We start from the raw sequence: 20,909 nt of genomic DNA on the forward strand, positions 1-20,909 counted from the left end.
TTAGAAATATTGAATAAAGAAGATTGTTTAGAAATGGAGTTTTATATATAATTTCCGATGCTTGACTTTACACCAAAAACTAGATCTAGGCCGTCGATTCGAAAGACAGCCACTGAGATTGAAACACATGACAAGAAGTCAAAATATTAAAGTATCTCGTCTAGATGCGCCTCCTAATTCTATGTTGCATGTGACTGTATGTCCATTTTAAATTCTTTTGACATTTTGTTAAATTATGTTTAATCAAAATAATTTGTTTCAAAATATACAACAGAAGAGACTTACCCGAATTATATGTTATCAGTCGTCGTTTATTATTCGTTAACTTATAACATTATTTTCTTAAAACGTTTTCTAATTTTTTTTAAGGGATAAAAAATTTCTAAGGATAAATTAAAAATAAAATTAAAACTTTTAAAACTATGAAATAAAATGGACCAATCTCATAACATTTCAAATTATTATTCAATGTTTTAATTAATGAGTTCGACTAGTTCATGATCCTATGTGTTCAAATTTATAATAGTTTTTTTTTTTATTTAATATAGATGAGATTTTAAACCGTCTCATCTTTAAAAAAATATATATTGTAACTTGTTTAGTCATCTTATTTTCAGGATCGTTTTCAGTAGTTTCAATTTATTCATGTGTTCCTCATTTATTCGGGTGTCACAAAATATATATATTATATCTCACAAGATTCTATTTAAAATAATAACATTGTAGAAAAAAAAAAAAAATTGACAGCATTTTCTTATAGATTTAGCAAAATAGCTGGAAAATTATTTTAATACTATCTTGTGGCCAATGTTTTTTCTGAATATGAAATTACTCATAAGAAAGTTGCGTAAAAATATAAAAGAAATATATGACTTTTGTTTTTACAATTAAAAAACTATTTATTAATTAATAATAATAATATTAGGTGGCAGTACACATGGCCCATATTTTTGCAATTTTGTTTTTAAAAAATTAGGGTTTTATTGGTACTGCTCTGACTTTGGTGAATAATTTAAAATTATTTTCCCCACATTAAATAGTTCTTAATTTTGTCAAATTATTTTATTTCTCCATTCCAATTAATAAATATGACTAAATCGCTTTATTCATTTTTTTTTTCCAAGATGAAATTAAAATATTGAATTTTTTCAATTTGTAATAATGAATAGAAATTTTAGAAAATTTGGAGGGCTTCTTCCCAAATATTAATGAACATTTATTCTACTCTCTTATCATCCATTACAAATTGCTATTATTTTTTTTAAAAAAAATTTATAAAAAAAAAAGAAAAGAAATAAAAATTGCTATTAAAGATATTTAGAAGCATATTTTAAATGATCTAAAAGCATTATTTTGAATACTCAAAATTTAAAGATCTAAAAATAAAAAATAAGATATTGTTCGCTTTGACTTGTTAAGTACCGTTATATCTCACAGTTTTGTTAAGGAGAGATGTTTCACCGTTGGCACACCTCTCGATAATATTATTAGTTTGACCCGTTACATATCTTATAGAGTTAAAACACATATTCTAGAGTTAGGTAGGATTCAAATTCGACTTGGGTTTTTCTTGTTTGATGAAAAAAAGAAACATTTATGGGGGAATGAACCAAAAGGCTATCTCTTTTTGTAAGTGGAGAAGAAAAAAAAAAGCAATAAGAGAAAATGGGATTGAAAATTGCATGCATTAAAAAGAAAGTGACATGCTCCACGAAGTGTTGAATTGTGGAGGAAGCTTAGGTTAAAGCTCCAACAGAGAGTGTGTGCAAGCGGCATGGGCGGGGTGAGCTGCCTTTGCGCATAAGCAGCAGCTTGTTTTGAAGGAGGTCCATAATGTGGGCGTGAAAGCTACACGTTTTTTCCATACAGATGATCCTTATCTTTAGCTCATTTTGTGAATAGTTCGAGTGAACAAGACTTGGAAGTAATGTTGGATAGGGCGTTTTCTTTAGAGTGCTTTTGAATGAGAAAAGTAAAGGAGAGGGCACTTAGTGTGAGAGTTTAAAAGCTCTTAGATACCCATCTCTTATCTCTTACCTTAAACTTGTTAGTGGTGTATCTTTTTGTGTATGAGTGTGATCTAAACCCGATATGAAATATCACGATTTAATGGTGCAAATATGTTTACGTCCTTTGCCCTGTTACAGCTATTTGGGTCGTATTAGCTATGTGACTAAATATGTTTAATGAAAAGTCTGCCCATTTGTCCCATACAATTTCATAAATTTTTATATTGTCTTTCTATTCAAGCTCACCCGGATCTTGGATCTACATTGGATCTCACCTGAATCGACTCATTTATCCATAGAGCTAATAACCCGTCTTGCGGGCCCTCCCGTTGGGGCCCGCTATGCCAAAAGCAAGAGAAACACCATCCCTCTCTTTCTTGGTTTGGGCTTTCCCTTCTAGGCTTGCTTCCCCTCAAGGTTTGAGAGGTTTGGGCTTCCTCTCTTCAACCGATGTGAGATTGGACTTCTTCTCTCCAATTGATGTGGGATCGAACTTCCTCTCTCCAACCGATGTGGGATCGAATAGTTGGTTTCGTTTCATTCCTCTTCGATTGATGTGGGATCTCTAACTGATATGGGATCGACAAGGATCTAACAGTTGGTTTTGTTCCAATGTGGGATCTAACAATTGTTATAACTATTTGAGTTAAAGTGGGGCATGGTTTTGTATATATTGTGTATATATTAGTATGATCATTTACAATGTGAAGCATCACCATTAATAGTATACGTACATGTGAAACATCACCATTAATAGTATACGTACATGTGAAACATCACCATTAATAGTATATGGCTACGAAGGACATCTTTGCTTCTCTTTTGCCTCTACATCTTTAGTAAATTCATAACTAAAAGATTGGCCATCAGCCCATTATATTCTGTTTTGCCCAAAAACAAAATTTGTGCAATTAAAGTCAAAACAATAAATTTTGAAGTTCGTTAGATTGCCCATCATTTTACTTCACTCCAAAATTATAATACTTTTTAAATAATATTTAACTTTCAAAAAAAATTATATCTATTTAAAAAATATATTATTTATGGAATATAATATTATATTTTAATGTTGTAAGTATTAGTGGCTAGCTATTTAAAGGATATAAATATTCTCTACCAAGAGTGTTATTGCACTGGGGACGACAAGATTATATTTCTCATTCTTAGAAGATTATATATAATTCCAAAATTATAACATTGTTCATAGAGGGAAGTATTTCAGATAACCCTCTTTGTCATTTAATTTAGGCATTTCACTTTTGAATTATTATAACAATAATAAATGAAGCATTTACAATGAACCACCCAAGTACGAAGCAATTGGGAAAATCATCTCAACAAAGAAGCCAAATACAAAGAATTCGCACCCATACGTTGCAGCATATCATCTTTTATCAACAGATTTGAAGCCAACTTCATGACCCCATCTCCCCCTTCCACCAACGTATCTTTGCACGTCACGTAGAAAGACAGCGACCCCGTCAGGCTGGATTGAAGGCTCGCCTTGTCATTGCTCTCCAAATACTGGAGGCTTTTCACCAGATCGTCGATGGCGGAGTCAAAGTTCTCGGTGCACACCGCTATGAACTGTGAGTTCCCCAGCCTCTGACTCGACGCTTTGGCGCTTTCCGTTTGAGACATGAGCACTTCGATGGTGTTCTTAAGGGCAACTCTTGGGTCGTTCGACCCTTTCACTGCGAACCGACAGAGGCGCACGTAGTCGGCTTTGTCGCAGATGTCGGATCCGTGAGCTTGGCCGTTGCATGAGAGGGTGGCGGCGGCGACGGCGGCCAGAAATAGGAGTGAGAAAGAAACCAAGCGGTTTTCAGCCATTTTGAAATTGGAAATTGATAGTTTAAAATGGCTTTTTAGGGTTTTTAGGCTTCTTCCGTTTGAGAATTTTGCGTTGGATTTGTTTTTATAGCGATTGTATCATAACCGTTTTCCTCAACTGCCCCATCATCAACGGTCTTCCGTAATTCTCTCAACTGATTTTTCCTTAACTATAAATAACATTTTATTTTTTTAATTACAATTTTAATTTCATAAAAATGAATAAAATAAAAGTAAATATATTTTGAAACTTAATATTTTTACAAAATATAATTCAATATACTTCTAAGTTTTTTTAAAAAAAATCATTTTATAAAAATTTTACTTAAAAATATTATAAAAAAATAGAAAGGATGTTAGACAATAGAAATATGAAGAGATATTTCAATTAGTATAAATATAAAAAAAAAAAAAAAAAAATCATCAAATATTTAAATCATCAAATAAATATTTTAAAATTAGAAAATAAGTTCCATTTTTTTATCATTAAATTTGAAATCCTATTTAGGAACGAGGTTTAAGATGTTGGGTATAAGCATTCCAATCTAAATTTTACGAAAATACCGATGGATAATATAATAATAATATATATATATATATATATATACTCGACCAACGTTTGTTATTTATATTATACGAGCAAAATATTGAATGAAGTAAATAATTTTTTTTTTTATATTGTATGATTATTTACAAAATAATGAAAACACGATTAAACAAATTTCTTTTGAGTTTAGTCCATTGTGTTTAATCACAATGTCTGGATTGTGTTTCGGTTCGAGTAATTGTAATATAAAACAGTCTTTTATGTAAAGGGACAATTTTTTTTTTTTTTTATTAAATGAAATAAATATAATTATCAAATATCTAAATTATTTGTGTTAAAAGAATTAAAACAACCCACAAAAAATGAAAAAAAAAAATACAAATATGATTATGTAAAATGACAATAATGGCCTTGGCCCAATATTTTTGTATTCCAAATGCACGTTAGTCTGTAAAGGTGTAAAATGGAGAATAATGGAAACAAAAAGCTTGTGAAATCCAGCTAGTCTGCTTTTTATTTTTTTTTTCTTTCATATTTATTATATATTTGCTTAAAAAATGATTAAATTAATATGTTGTAAAATGGTATAAAATGAACCACTTGAATTTAATTATGCTAAAAATTACATAAATATTGTAACAATGGAATCATGTTATAAAATATACTATTGGCTAATCATGCCAAAGTTTTATCATTATTATATTATTATTATTATTATTTTTAATGAATTTAATTATACTATATAGTGAATTTCAATTCTTTTAAACGTTTATTAACTATCTTATTCAGATGAAGTCTCGGTTCATTTATGTATCTTTGATGTCGCACATCAAAATACAAAAATAAAATTTAATAAATATATAGATTCCAGTAAATAATTTTAAAGAATAAAAATGAGTTTTATTTTATTAATTATGAGTACTTTTTAAACTTTTTTAAACACGGAAATTCTCTTTCTCACATGTGAAATTCTTTTTCGGAAAATGGGATTAAGTAATGTTTGAGCTATGATTGATACTTTAATGATTGAATTGCTAAATATTCCCTATGCTACCCTTTTCTTATCTGCTTTTTGTGTTAAAATAATAATAATAATAATAATAACTAATATATGGTATTTATTTTACTAACTGAAATACTTTTCTTCAAATAATACACCAATTATGGGTAAATACATTGGATTTTATAAAGTATATTTTTCCTTTCTTCTTCTTTTTTATTTATTTATTTTTTATTCTAAAATACATTCTTTTCTTTCTTTTTTTTTTTTATCTAAAAAAATAATTATATAATTATTTTATTTTTTCAATAGTTAATCACATGCAGAAAACCCCCCATATTTTTATTTATAAAAATCTAAAGTTAATCATTTTCATATATTCGATGTCATCATTATTGTCTCTCATGCGATTATTAAGATTAAATTTCTTCTTTTTCTTTTTCCAATTTATAATTTTTTGCTTAAAAATTCACATATTAAAATTATGTTCACAACTCCCACAAGATAAAAGGATATTGAATTTAACAAAAATAAAAATAAATAATAATAATAAATAAATGACATGGGCCTCTAGTTAAATATTTTATTTCCATCTCTCAATTTTTTTTTTTTAATTTATAAATTTGTTAAACGTCTATTTTAATTTAAATAATAGTAATTTTAGTCTCGTTTGTAATTATCATCCGTAAATATAATTATACTAATATTTAAACATTAAATCTTAAAAAAACGCCATCAAATATATACCCGTTTAAAGCTCTCTAGTCCGGTTAGACCACAATGATGCACAGATTGGCTACCGCATTGAAGTAGTATTGAATAGTCAATTTGTTATAGTAATATCCATACTCATTTCACTTGTTATGAAGAATCGACGTTGCAAGATCCAATTAAGCTCTTAAAAGTACCCAACACACTAAACCAGCTCAACGATCGATCTTCATATCATTGTAGTAAAACACTGATCTTATTAGGGATAAAGTAGGGTTTTAGTATGGATATGAAGGTCAACTTTCATGTGACATATCCATCCAAATTATGAACAAAACAAAGCCTTAATTAATGAAAGACAACTCATAAAGCCTCTCACACAAAGCCTAACTCAAGAAAAATCAATATATGTCACCATATACATAAAGCTGCCACTTTCAAAAAGTGAGTCAGAAATAAAATTGAAAAACCAAGCATCCCTACAGCCATCACGGGCCATCCTACATATTTATCCACTAATCCACACCCATTTGAGTATCATATTGTTGAGTGCATGTGCTTCAAGCAATTAAAAAATAGCCATTTGTGGGTATATAAAGGCCAATTTTGACGCTGTTTCCTCGCCCCCCATGCATTGATTTGCCCTCAAATTCTCTGGGAGAGAGACAAAGATTTGAAGCCGACAAAAGTCTCTGAATCAATCAATCTGACATAAAATTCCTACTCCAAATCAATGGAATCATTCTGACATACCATTTCTACTCCCAATCACTCTTCATTAACATTCAAACAAACCCTTCTCTTCATTCTCAAACAACCTCTCTTCCTCTCTCAAATTGCACCCACTTCTCGTTTCATTCACGTCGAAGATGGTTAGTGCTGACCTTGCTCGGTTTATCGTCGGCGTTATTGGTAACTACTTCTCATTCTGTTATCTTATTCGTGTTGGGATTTTTTAGTCTCGTTTCATTTCAGTCTCTGTACTTGTTAAATTTACAGGCAATGTCATTTCGTTCGGTTTGTTTCTCTCGCCATTGTAAGCTCTCTTCTTCCTTCGATCTCCTTTATTTTATTCGAATCATTAATTAACCTTTGCATGGACATAAAACATTATGTAGACCAACGTTTTACCAAATAATTAAGAAGAAATCAGTGGAGGAATTCAAGCCAGATCCTTATATTGCAACGGTGCTGAATTGTATGTTCTGGGTGTTCTATGGCATGCCATTCGTTCATCCGGACAGCATGTTGGTCATCACTATTAACTCCGTTGGGCTTGTTTTGGAGATGGTTTACTTGACCATCTTCTTCATTTTTGCTGACTATAGAGGCCGTGTATGATGTTCTTATTCATTTTTTTCCCACTAAATTTCATTCGATTCATTAAAAAATCTCCGAAATTTATGACATTGTTCGCGGTTTCGTGTTTTCAGACGAAAGTGTGCATATCCATACTAATAGAGCTCATATTCGTTTCAATTGTCATTCACATAACCACACTTGCATTGCATGGAACAAAGAATCGATCGTTATTGGTCGGAATCATTTGTGACATTTTCAACGTCCTCATGTATGTCTCTCCTCTAACCATCATGGTAAGTTCTTTGAGATTTATTCGAAATAAATTAACCTATTTTTTAATTTTTTTTCACGTAAATTTAAAACTCGATTGTTTCAATAGAAAAAGGTGATACAAACTAGGAGTGTAAAGTACATGCCGTTCACTCTTTCATTGGCGAACTTCTTCAATGGTTGCATCTGGACATCGTATGCTCTCATCAAATTCGATATCTACATATTGGTACGTTCTTTAACATATCGATATTTTTATTGATTTCGATCTGAAATTGGGTTAATTGAATTGGGTTTCTTTTGTTTATGGAAAAACTTGCAGATTTGCAATAGTATTGGAGTAGTTTCGGGTGTTCTCCAACTATTTATATATGCATATTACTCCATAACGGGATCAAAAGAAGAAGAAATTATAGAGAAAGAACCAACTAAAGAACCAACCAAGCTCCAACTGTCGGTGGTAGAAGGACCATGCAAGGTCTAAAACTGTTGTCTTTTTTATCTTAGCTTTTATGCTTTGTATTATTCAAACCAACTGTTATTATTGTTTGGGATTTTGATTTGTTGTTGTTGTTATTTTATCTTAAAAAAATGAAAGTGGTAGATCTACTTGAGAAACAATAATTGCTCAGCGTTTCTTGTCTTAAAACTTTGGCTCGTAAACACAAAAGTAACTGTACGCGTTCTTTTTAAAAGGTTAAATTCGTAATTATGGGAAGAATTCTTTACGGAGCAAAAACAGGTTCTTTCTTTGATCTTTCCAAGAGATTCTTTTACTTTACAGAGGGTACATAGGGAGAAAATTTGGTATTTTTATATTATTTGCATCAACGATTTGGCCGTCCCATCATGAATGATTGGTTTAATGGAAATTTTACTTAATAAGTCTTTTTCAAATTAATATAAAATTCTTTAAAGTTCCTATCTCACACCAACATATTTAATATATATCTTTATTCTTTCAAAGTAAATGTCTCAAAATATTCTTATCTTTGGAAACACTTACTTTTGATGTGATCTCAATTCCTTCATGTACTCCTCGTGTACTTGATGCACATACTCAATAGTTTCTATTTTGGTTCATCTTTGAACGAGAAAGTTACTCATATGATACTAAGATCTAATATGATACTATACGTAGACCACCCTCTCTTACCCACTCCTTATTCAAAATGTTTACTTTTTGTTCTTTCTTAGATTCCATTTCAGCTTTTCAGATTTCCTTTCCATGTGAATTAAATTCAAAGAAAGGTTTATAAACCTATTTGGTTTCTCCCATCCGTGTTGGACTCCCACCAAATCCACCTCATTCCCGGCCCAAAACTCTCCTATTAGGGAGAGAAGGGAGTGAGATGGACGGGTAAATACAAAACCGAAATCAAATTGAATCCCTTTTAAATTTAGAATTGAGATTTTTCATAGTTTTTTTCAGAAAAAATTTTAAAATCAAGGGGTTGCACTAGGTTGAGTACAAAATATAAAGAACCCAATTACTCAAAATTCATGAACAATTATACATGAAGCTTTGGAATTCCAAGGAATACGAATGAAATAATGGCAGTCTCATTTTTCTCCAGATCTAATCAGGGATTGTATAGAAGGAGTTTCTCCGGCGAGCTTTATGCATCTATAATTCAGTTTTCTAATTTTTACAACCATTAGTTCAAACCCAGAAGCCAAACAAAAGAACAACAACATCAAGCACAATTCATTAACAATCAAAAAATCACGCTTTACACCTAAAAAATCATGCTTTTCAAACACTAAGCCGCGATCTCCGCTGCCATCACCACCACCGTCACCGTCACCATCACCACCACCCCATTTCCTTCTCTCTCTCTCTCTCTCTCTTTTTTATTTTTTCCACAGCACTACCACCACCACTGTCGCCGCCGTGGCCGCCACCACCACCCCCACCTCATTTCCTTCTCTTTTTTTCTTTTCTTCCCTCAACGTCTTCACCACCGCCGCCGCCACCAAAGTTGTCCGTTCCTTTCTCAAAAGCACCTTCTCTTACCCACACCTTACTCAAAATGCTTATCTTCGATTCTCGATGGATTTGAACAAACCAAACGTCTATAATGGTTCTCCCAAAGTCTGTGAGCAATTCTTGAGACGGAAGTTCGATGAAATTCTGACTCCAATTTATATAAATACAACCCGAATTATAGGAATTGAATTCAAAAACAGTCTCATAATTGGATCAACAACATGTTCTTGGAAATAAACAAGCCTCAAAGTACTTAAAATTGTCTTTTTCATAAACATTTTAGATCTTTATGCGCTCCATCCAACGTAACTTTGATCTCTCAAGTTTTGGACCAATTAACGCAGTAGTAACCATATGTAATGAGTTGAAGAAGACCTGAAATCACTCCAACACCCTTGTTTATCTGCAAAATTCAACTCATATCATAAATTAGGGTTTCATTTATTTATTTATAAATATCTGTAAACACAATTATACTCACAAGCATATATATATATCGTGCTTGAGAATGGCATAAGCGGTCCAAACACACGCATTGAGGAAGCTTGCCAATGAAACAGGCAACGACATATGCTTCACACTCTTTGTTCTCATCACCTCCATCTAGTCAACCGTACGTTATTAATTCTTATTTTCTGGATCATAAACCATATCATATATTAATAAATCACTTACCACCATGGTTATAGGTTTAATATTCATCAGTGTGTTGTACCCATTACAAATTATTCCCATCATCAGCGATCTATTTTTTGTTTCTGGCAAGACTAGCATCGTAATAGCAACAATGATTGCCATAAATATGAGCTCCATCACAACATAAATACCCAATTTCTTCTGAAATCATAAGATGAACACCAATTATGGTTAGTATGCATATGAAAAGAAAAAGGAGTGAATAATTAAAGAAAATACCCGTGGTTTGTTATGGGCAAATTGAAGAAAATGGCTAAGTAAACAAGTTGAAGAAGGAAGCCTGTAACATCAACAGTGACCCCCAAAATGTGATCAGGGTGTGAATAAAGGGCATCATATAGAAGAGCCAAAGCATAGAGCTCAGGAGGTTTGCAAGGGGAGCACATAGCTTGAAGTCCTCCACCGAGTTGGTGATTATGAGTTTATAAACCGCTGGCCTGAATTACATGAAATTGAGAAATGTAAACAATGATATAAAGAAAGAAGGAAGAAGTGAGATGGAGAGAGAGAGCTTACAGCGGAGAGAAGAAGAGGGCGAAGGTGATGACATTTCCGATGATGGCAAGGATATTCTGAACAACCGAGGCATTCACCATGTTGGGAGGAAGAAAAGATTGAAGAACAAAGGGGCAAAAAATTGGTATATAATGTGAAGAACAAAGAGAGGAAGAAGAAGAATACTTATGAAAAAACATGCAACTTCCATAATGTGAAACTTCTATGTATAAAATTGTTTGGTCCTCCTCACATCGATGTGGGACCCCACCAAATCCACCCTTTCGAGGCGAGCGTCTTTACTGGCACATTGTCTTGTGTCTACTCCCTTTGGAGAACAGTCTTCTCGCTGGCACTCGCTCCTTTCTCCAATTGATGTAACGGTTCGGACCCACTGCTAGCAGATATTGTGGTCTTTAGTTTTTTACTAATTATGTTTCAGAGGATTATTGGGAGTGAGTCCCACGTGGGATAATTTAGGGAATGACCATGAGTTTATAAGTGAAGAGTACTATCTCCATTGGTATGAGGCCTTTTGGAGAAGCTCAAAGCAAAGCCATGAGAGCTTATGCTCAAAGCGGACAATATCATATCATTGTGGAGAGTCGTGATTCCTAACATGGTATTAAAGTCATACCCTAAACTTAACCATACCATTGTGGAGAGTCGTGATTCCTAACATGGTACTTAACCATGTCAATAGAATCCTCAAATATCGAACAAGCGACTCGATTAAGGAGAGTTTTCCAAAATGTTAGGCCTAAATTGCATGAAAAAATGAGAATAGTAATATTCGAGGAGGAGGGGTAAAAAGTAAAAAATAAGTAGAGAGAACTTACGTGAGAAAACATAATAATAATAATTATAAATTATAAATTATAAATAAATAATCGAAATCACTGATGGAGGCTGAAAAAAGATATACAACCTTGACAAGAACGACATTCGTCTAAATTTTCCACGGAAACCGGTTCGAAATATTTGATCTTAGGTGCATTTTCAACTTGAATCTTGCTGTTTGAGTGGAATTGTCATTAAAAAATTAGAATTGAGTCAAACTATACCATAGGTGGTGTGCTAGTACAATAAGATAACTTTATTAGCTAAAGGGTGGTTGGCGCAAACGGTCTTGAATATCTACACGAATCAAGATCGAGAAAAAGTAAGTTTTCCAATCATTGACTCAAACCTCAAACCTATAGTCGAAGCTTTCGTCTTGGTAGGTATATTATTTTACATTTTCCCAAAACACATTCATTGATTTCTTTCTTTCTCGTTGACCACGACGAATGAAACAACGCACAAAATCCAAATCATCAACGTTCGAGATCTCTAAAAATTCTCTATAATAATAATAATAATAATAATAAATTAAATTATAAATTATAAATAAATATTTCTAAAACAAACGTGTTAACTACGTTAAATCTCATTAAACTTTATCTTAATATATTTGTCTCAATGAATATTGCCATTGGAATGTTAGCTCATAAAAATCAACCTTCTAAAATAAAAAAAAAAATACAATTATTAATTGACTTTGTAGGGCATGCTTAGATAAGAGGTGGAAAGGTCAAATTACGTGTGGACTTATTAAATTCTTCGTAACTAAATTAATATATAATTTTTTAATGTAAAGATTCATTAACAATTTTAGTCAACTTCAAACTCGTGGAGGATGATGGTCCCAGTATCTTCCTCGCACTTGTCAATGCGTACATTGATATTGAAGGTGAGAAAAAATACGAAACTCGGTTTGTTTTGATGTAGGTTCTACTTTCAAGACGGGTTCGTGGTTTTCATGATAGTAGTCGTTTGATCCGAAATGATTTAATCATGTTTTATAATTTTTTTTTTTAAAATAATACAAATAGAGCAACATGTGACTCTAGGCATGTGTGATAAATGGTTGTATTAGACCTCATTTGTCATATAGTGTCGTTTTATATTGCTAGAACAAATATCATGATGTCTTGGAGGATGAGGTTTTGTGAAAAGTGCGATGAGGGTCCCGTTGAGCATTTGCTTGTTTGCTTGCAATATTGAATGTGTGGGATTTTCCCTATAGAGGATTAGCAGTAAGAATGACCTTAGACTAGGGTGCGTGAGATAGTTTGACTAGTCTATGACTTGGGACGAAATGCCTCTATAGGACAAGCACGGTGTATTCTTGATAGACAAACCGAAGATGAGACCCCATGCTCCTTTGCAATCCAAACTTGAACGTCGGAATCGCACTACCGAGAGATGTGGAATCTCGTCAAGACCACCACACCTTATTCTTCTAACATTCTTCTCCGTCTCTTGTGCCATGAACGAGTTACTTATTTGTCATCTAGCACAAGTATATTTGTTCAAACTTTTTCTTTACCTAAAATGAAGGGACCTTGATATTGTGGCCCGTACTTAGCTCCACTCTTTCGGTCGGCAGCCGCAATCACGCTCCCAAGGAAACAATTAATTGGTTCAGTTTGAGTTTTACTTTAATTTTTGTTATTTAACTCCAAATCCGTACAGGCAATCCAATCAAACTAAATTCTAATTAGTAAAAAAAATATATGAGAATAATAATAATAATATTGGAGATGGAAGGGGTAAAAGTAAAAAAGTAAAAAAGTAAAAAAAAGAAGAGAGTAGAGAGAGGTTACCGAGGAGAGAAGAAGAGGGGGAAGGTGATGAGAGTACCGAGTGTTGGATGATGAAAGTCCCGGCTAATTTAGGAAATGATCATGGGTTTATAAGTGAGGAATACTATCTCCATTGGTATGAGGCCTTTTGGGAAGCCCAAAGCAATATCATACCATTGTGGAGAGTCGTGTTCGTCTAATACCGAGAATATTCCGAACAAAATTGATTGTTTAAACGTATGATATAAGAGTTAAAAGTAAATTTTAGTTCTTTTGTAAAAGAAATGAATGCATCATTTTTATTTTTTTTTATTCATTGATTTTCCAGAGATAAGGGATTCCTACAATTAATGTATAGTGATGAAAATTGGAGAGCTTCCTTCCACACTGGACTTTGAAAATTATTAGCAGAAGAACATCTTTCATTATGTAACAATTCAATTTTTAGAAAATGAAATAAAAATAATAATAAATGATTGCATTTAATCTCCCAATTTTTGGCCTCGGGTTCTTTACAACCCAATTTCTCGGAGATCCGCTTTAAGGATGGTGAATCTGTCGATCATTGTTTCATGCAGATCACTGGGTTCACTAACAGTATCACCACTCTCAGTGGAAGCATCAGCGAGACAGAGATCGTGAAGAAGATGCTACAAGTCGGTCCAGATCACCTCGAGCAAGTCGCGATTTTGAGACATTGTTTGACATGAATGACCTAACGGTAGAAGAGGTAACAGGAAGATTGTGCAACGTTGAGCAGAGAAAGAAGAATATCGCTTCAGCTGTCGACAAGCAGAGTCGTCTTCTCCTTATTGAGGAGGAGTGGTTTACATGCCTGAAGCTATGCGACAACTCCGACGAGAGCAGCGGGTCTTTCGACGGCAAAGACTGCGAGAAGCAGTGGAAATCTCGCTTCTCAACATCATCTTGGCCATCATAAATTCCACGATGAACAGTTCCAAAAGTGCCACGAGCTATGACGGCTTTGATGATGAGTTTAGAAGGGTCAATCTCCCACTCCTGCCTGGTGATTCCCGGCCTTCTTCCGCCGCCGCCTCCGCCGCCTTCCTCGTCGTCCTTCCTCTTGTTCTTCTCCATGGTCCATGCTTTGCTCAAATGTCTCTGAAACTGCTCGTCTAAGCTCTTCAGATCTATCTTATCGGCCCTCGCATACCCACCTCCACGTTCACCCTTTTCTTTCCTAATTTCCAACCAATTCTACAAAATCAATGACAGGAATTCAAAGACACAGAATCAATGGTTCCCCTGTTTTTTTCTGAGTACAATTGATTTTGCTGGCTCCCAACAATGGAGTATCAGACCATTTTGGTTGTGACATAAGAGAACAATTGATCTTAGAACAAGGTTGTGGCATTTTAGGTATTTAAAAAACTCATCGAGATATGCTCACATTCACCATCAATTATGGGACACTATCTTGGGAAATTATCTTGATTTTAGGTATTGTGAAAGACTTAGCGGACATTATCTTGATTAGTAGATACTATTCTAATTTGGTCAATTTCGTTTGCTTTCGATCAATGGCGGGGGAGGGGCAATTTCCAGATGAACCAGATGGAGAAGAAAGAGAAGAAAAACTATGATTCAATTCATCCTCATACATATATATATATCCATTCCAGATGGAATTACATTATGATGAGATGCATTCATTCTCATTACACAAAAAGACTCGCAAAGATACTGACGGACTTAAAAGGCCCAAGTTAGCTCCCACACAGCCAATTTATTCTGGGAACTAATTGTTGACTGAAAGGGAGCTGTAGGAAATCAAAGCCCTCTACAGAGGACACAGTGAGAATAGAACCAAACTAATTAGCGGTACTGAGGGGCAAGTTCTCCTTCCTTGACGATGTAGTTTTGAGCAGGAAAGTCCTGTCCTTTGAAGTACCTATCAAGCATGTCCTTCACTCCCGCAGCGTATCGCAACTGTGCATTGTTTCCCACATGCATCGTATCATTAATAAAAAAAGCCTCTATTTTGTCATTGAAGAGAAAATAGTTGAATATATACTATACCTGTGCATCAATGGTGGTGCCAGAAATATGAGGTGTCATGGCTTGGTTTGGCATGTAACGCCATGGATGATCTTTTGGAGCTGGTTGCGGGTTCCACACATCACCACTGTAACCTGCATATGCACAAAAGTATTAGCCAAAAATGGAATTGGGCTGCTATAGAACTATATTCAGTAATCACCTCCAATGTGTCCACTGTTACAAGCGTCAACGACTGCTTGAGTGTCCATAATTGCTCCTCGAGCATTGTTAACAATTAGTACTCCTTTCTTGCATTTGGCAATTCTCTCTTTGTTAAATAATCCCCTTCAGAGTAGAGTTTTTAGACATGTGTCAAAGCTTGCAACCTAAAATATTATATGTTCATCATCTCAAAGTAAAAACAATACATACCTTGTCTTGTCAGTTAGAGGAGTGTTGATGACAAGTACATCGCATTTTGGTAGCATTGCATCCATGTCCTCCTCAAACTTTGCTCCAATCTGCTTCTCAAGTTCAGGGTCAATCTTGAGTCGGTCGTGATAGAGGAGCTTGCAGTTGAAAGGTTTCAGCCTTTGGAGTAAAAGTTTTCCAATTCGTCCAGCGCCTACGGTCCCAATTGTCTTGCCCTCAAGATCGTAAGCTCTGTGAGCTATCCCAGCAACATTCCATTCACCTTTAATAACCTGGTGGTGTCCTGGTAGGAAATTCCTGACGAGAATGAGAATTCTCATTAGCTCATCCTCTGCAACTGAAACCACATTGCTTCCGGTAACCTCGGCAACTGTCAGTCCAGCTGCAGCTGCTGCATTGAGGTCAACATGATCAGACCCAATTCCAGCCGTGAGAAGCAACTGCAAGTTTTTGGCTTTTTTGATCCTTTCAGCAGTTACGTAGGCGGGATGGAAGGGAGTTGTTATGAGAACGTGGAGATCTGGAATGTGCTTTTCAAGCTCTGAAACAAGGATGCACAAAACCACCAAACTTCATTAGAACACAGATTTAAAACACAAAGTCCGATAAAATTTAATATTTATACTAATTAATTATGGTAAAGCAAGTTTTATTTTATTTCAGCCTTCGAGTAGGCGTTATTAGTTCTGTCTGACCCCTAAAGTTCTTCGAATTCCTAATCCCTTTGTAAAAAAGGCAATACAGACAGGCGAATCAGGTAGAATGTTATGTCAGATGCTTACCACAATTGAGTCCTTCCTTATCATCAGTGACTATATACTGATGCCCTTGAGATTCCAACCATTCGCGTATGCCCAAGGATCCCTCCACACATCCCAAGAAATTAGGGTTCATAGCAGCATACTCATTGGCCTTGTAAAACACACCGACGATCTTCTTGCTCCCTGCAGAAGCCTGCTCAAAAACAAGGGAGAGACGAAAGGCATTAATTATGATTCACAAATCACGAGATTAACTCCATTTATCTAGAAACCCCTCCTCCTCCTCCCAATCAAGCTCATAATCACATAGAAGAACCAGGCTTCCTGATCTAGAAATCTATCTGCACGATCGGAGACTCAAAAAGCTTAAAAGCACATGATCACTCAACGATACAAAACAAGCCTCCTGTTCTAGCAATCAATCTTCACGATCGGAGACCCAAACAACTTACAAATCACAAAAGTAGCTTCGATAATGCATAAATTCATCATCCATCGCCCAATCAAACACATAATCAGACAGACACAAAACTAGGCATCCTGTTTTTGCGATTAATAAGCGGAGACTAAAAAAAAAAAAGGCGATACAAACTATCATCAGCAAGGGAGTAAAAACAGGATCGAAGATCGAGAGACGAACATTGCAAATTTCAGTGATCAAATCCATAAGAAGAACAGATTAGCGGAATATACAAATTTCTATCTCTAGAGTTTAACACAAGAACCTCAAACTTCGCAATGAACGAAGAAGAGGAGAGTACGATACTTCTAAAACAATAATCGGACATATCAATTCGGTTCAGCAGAGAAGGTAAAATCGCTTACATGAAGGTGCCTGACGAGAGGTGATGACTGAGAAGGTACAGAGGAAGAAAAAGCTCGAATCGCTGCTGTAGCTGCCTGCTTCATCGCCATTCTCGTCGTCCTTTTCTCTGTTCTGTGTGTAAATTAGGGACCCGTGAGTGATGATGATACTAATAGCTTTCGCGTGTGGAATATTTATAGTTGCCAAAATGGGATTGGAAGCGAACCGGCTCTTCGCTTTCATTATTCAGTTCTCTGTTCCTCCGCACAGGCTGCCTTCGTTGTACGCCGCCACGTCAGTACCTTTTTTTTTTTTTTTTTTCCTTTATTCAAATTTTTGTAAGGAAAACAGCCGAAAGTAAGAGATTTATTACAAGTATACCCCTCAACATTTTTATTTGATCCATCCAACCAGGTGGTTTCTTACAATTATATTCCTCAATTTTATATTTGAATCAATAAATTTAAATTTTCTGATTAAATAATAATTTATAAAAATGTGTTTATCTTTATATTTAATATATATGAATTTTCAAATGTTTCATTAGTTCTTAAATTTAAAATATATATATATATATATAATAACACCATTGATATATTTGATTTTTTTAATTTAATATCTTTTTAACTTAAAGAATATTTAAAAGTATAATAAAACTATTAAAATATTAGTAATATATTTTTTATATATAATTTAGCATTTAAAATATAATAACAAAAGCGAAATACAATGAAAATCTTTTCAATTCCATTGGTTGATGCATGGTGACGTGGACTTCGCAAAGAGATAAGGAGCTAAATTAAAATCTTATCTTATACAACCAATACACACCCGTCTCTCTCAATCATTGAGATATTTCCACTCTCTCTCTCTCTCTCTCTCTCTTATTATATGATTCATATTTAAAGAGCTAAAATTATATTTTAGTACCTCGTATTTTTAGTGTTTTTAATTTACTTTATTTTTTAAATTACTCTTTTCGTTAATAAATTTTGATTATAAATTTACTACCATACTTTATATACTTTATAGGAGTGTTTTTAATTTCTCCTCTAAATTTTTAATTATCATATTTTATAAAAAATAATTGATTAATCTTTACCCTTATTATTAATAATAATAGATATTAAAACATATGAGATTAGAATTAAAGTGTTAATTTAATATTTAAACCATGCTTTTTCTAGAAGACTGGCATGACAGTGCACAATCATGCAAAAACTCGTTCTCGCAATTTCCTTAAAATATATAGTCTATAGATAATTCATTAATGATGAGTCATGATTTAATTTATCATTATTTTTTTATGAAACAAGTTTAATAATGATCTCTAAAATTTTAAATAATTCCAGATATATATATATATATATATATTTAATATTTATATTCTTAAATTTTGCATAATTTTTAGGGTATAGACTTCCAATTTCAAAAAAAGAATATATATATATATATATATATATATATATATATATATATATTTGTCGTCTGGAGTGGGCTGGGGTGGGGCATGATTATTGAGATATGGTGGGCCATTAGCTGACGTGGCACTCGATATCGTAACGTGGAGTGCCCATCTGGTGTAGGTGGGCCGACAGCCCAATACAGTCTTTCCAATACGGCAACTATATATTAATAATTTTAAAATAAAATTACGTCCAAAAAATTAATTTTATTTATTTTCTATATTAAAATATTAAATTGATTTTTTACACACAAGGACTTTAAATATTCGTCCCATATCTATTTAGCAACTCAGGTCGAGGATTGGTAAAAAGTAGGTAATATAGACTTGGAATTTGATGGGGCACATTATCTTTTTTTTTTTTTAAGTAAAAAGTATCTCTATAAACCAACAAATTATTCTCGTAGGCTTCCATTCTCTCCATTCTCTGCCCCTTCTTACCCTAAAAAATAAGGGTATCTTGGGTCCTTGTACAGACAGGCGAATCAGGTAGAATGTTATGTCAGATGCTTACCACAATTGAGTCCTTCCTTGTCATCAGTGACTATATACTTATGCCCTTGAGATTCCAACCAGTCGCGTATGCCCAAGGATCCCTCCACACATCCCACGAAATTAGGGTTCATAGCAGCATACTCATTAGCCTTGTAAAACACCTCGACGATCTTCTTGCTCCCTGCAGAAGCCTGCTCAAAAACAAGGGAGAGACGAAAGGCATTAATTAAGATTCACAAATCACGAGATTAACTTCACTTATCTAGAAACCCTTACTCCACCTCCCAATCAAGTTTATAATCACACAGAAAAACAAGCTAGGCTTCCTGATTAGAAATCTAACTTCACAAAAGCAACTACGATTATCCATAAATCTTTCCTCCACCTCCCAATCAAACACACAATCACTCAAAGACACAAACCAGGCTTCCTGTAATCTTCACGATCGGAGACCCAAGGAACTTACAAATCACAAAAGTAGTTTCGAGAATGCATAAATTCATCATCCATCGCCCAACTAAACACATAATCAGACACAGACACAAACTAGGCATCCTGTTTTCGAAATTAATGAGCACTGACTGAAAAGAAAACGATACAAACTATCATCAACAGGGGAGTAAAAACAGGACCGAAGATAGATAGACGAACATTCCAAATTTCAGTGATCAATCCATGAGAAGAACAGATTAGGAATATTCAAATTTCTAACTTTAGAAACTCCACACAAGAACCGGAAGAACCTCAAACTTCGCAATGAACGAAGAAGAGGAGAGTACGATACTTCTAAAACAATAATCGGACATATCAATTTGATTCAGCAGAAAAGGTAAAATCGCTTACATGAAGGTGCCTCACGAGAGGTGACGACTGAGAGGTTACAGAGGAAAAAAAAAAGGCTCGAATCTCTGCTGTAGCTGCCTGCTTCATCGCCATTATCGTCGTCCCTTTCTCTGATATGCTAATAGCTTTCTGTTGAGATTTTGAAGAATATATTTAGTTATAGAATATATCTTCGATATTATATCTCTTATTTATGATTTGATTTACCGTATATTTTATTTTATTATCAGTATTTAATTATTTTATATTTTCGTATTTTGTATCTTATTTAAAAGATATCAATATCAATTATAATATCAGAACACCGATTGTGGTATTCCTAATACCCCTTGGACTCAGAGTCCAAGGGGAGTATTAAACCTAAAGTCAAACCCTAACTCAATCACCCTCTTGGACTCTGAGTCCAAGGGGAGTATTAAACCTAAAGTCAAACCCTAACTCAATCAGTGAAGTCTTTATAGTTGCCAATCATCCAATATCAAGAATACGTTGTAAGCATCTTCAAATTCTCACCAAGCTCAAAGGTGACATATTCAAGATGTTCGTATTTTCATTCACAATCTCTCAAGTGATCCAAAGCACCGATCTTGGTGTTATTATCCAGTAAAGCATTTATGCATGGACCAA

The 20,909-nt window shown here is 33.9% G+C and overlaps 3 protein-coding genes across 4 annotated transcripts; 1 reads left to right on the forward strand and 2 right to left on the reverse strand.

The window, feature by feature from the left end:
- Positions 1-3,338: 3,338 nt before the first annotated feature.
- Positions 3,339-3,842, reverse strand: LOC111481993. The gene has a single exon (XM_023127620.1). The coding sequence runs from the start codon at positions 3,840-3,842 to the stop codon at positions 3,339-3,341; it is 504 nt and encodes a 167-aa protein (XP_022983388.1).
- Positions 3,843-6,734: 2,892 nt separating this feature from the next.
- On the forward strand, positions 6,735-8,296 carry LOC111481401 (bidirectional sugar transporter SWEET5-like). Its single transcript, XM_023126792.1, has 6 exons — positions 6,735-7,012; positions 7,100-7,136; positions 7,219-7,435; positions 7,534-7,695; positions 7,782-7,901; positions 7,995-8,296. The coding sequence occupies exons 1-6, from the start codon at positions 6,970-6,972 to the stop codon at positions 8,154-8,156; spliced, it is 741 nt and encodes a 246-aa protein (XP_022982560.1). The 5' UTR covers positions 6,735-6,969; the 3' UTR covers positions 8,157-8,296.
- Positions 8,297-15,058: 6,762 nt separating this feature from the next.
- LOC111481834 (formate dehydrogenase, mitochondrial) lies at positions 15,059-20,390 on the reverse strand. 2 transcript variants are annotated; one of them, XM_023127409.1, is made up of 6 exons: positions 20,283-20,390; positions 16,696-16,867; positions 15,914-16,454; positions 15,702-15,826; positions 15,521-15,633; positions 15,059-15,430 (listed from the first exon to the last, which is right to left on the reverse strand). In XM_023127409.1, the coding sequence occupies exons 1-6, from the start codon at positions 20,373-20,375 to the stop codon at positions 15,317-15,319; spliced, it is 1,158 nt and encodes a 385-aa protein (XP_022983177.1). In that variant the 5' UTR covers positions 20,376-20,390; the 3' UTR covers positions 15,059-15,316. The 2 variants fall into 2 exon arrangements, with proteins under 2 accessions (XP_022983177.1, XP_022983178.1); XM_023127410.1 differs by lacking the exon at positions 20,283-20,390 and adding an exon at positions 17,500-17,707.
- Positions 20,391-20,909: the final 519 nt, after the last annotated feature.

The sequence above is a fragment of the Cucurbita maxima genome, unplaced genomic scaffold (assembly GCF_002738345.1).
Source record: "Cucurbita maxima cultivar Rimu unplaced genomic scaffold, Cmax_1.0 Cma_Scf00007, whole genome shotgun sequence".
Lineage (NCBI taxonomy): Eukaryota > Viridiplantae > Streptophyta > Magnoliopsida > Cucurbitales > Cucurbitaceae > Cucurbita > Cucurbita maxima.

Bases quoted from the DNA above. Each gene is read 5' to 3' on its own strand.
- LOC111481834 (XM_023127409.1), bottom strand. From the start codon at position 20,375: ATGGCGATGAAGCAGGCAGCTACAGCAGAGATTCGAGCCTTTTTTTTT. The intron at 16,868-20,282 runs GTAAGCGATTTT...GTTTTTGAGCAG, and splicing joins CTCTCGTGAGGCACCTTCAT to GCTTCTGCAGGGAGCAAGAA. The intron at 15,634-15,701 runs GTGATTACTGAA...GTGCATATGCAG, and splicing joins TAACAGTGGACACATTGGAG to GTTACAGTGGTGATGTGTGG.
- LOC111481401 (XM_023126792.1), top strand. From the start codon at position 6,970: ATGGTTAGTGCTGACCTTGCTCGGTTTATCGTCGGCGTTATTG. The intron at 7,013-7,099 runs GTAACTACTTCT...TTAAATTTACAG, and splicing joins GTTTATCGTCGGCGTTATTG to GCAATGTCATTTCGTTCGGT. The intron at 7,696-7,781 runs GTAAGTTCTTTG...TTGTTTCAATAG, and splicing joins TCTCTCCTCTAACCATCATG to AAAAAGGTGATACAAACTAG.
- LOC111481993 (XM_023127620.1), bottom strand. From the start codon at position 3,842: ATGGCTGAAAACCGCTTGGTTTCTTTCTCACTCCTATTTCTGGCCGCC.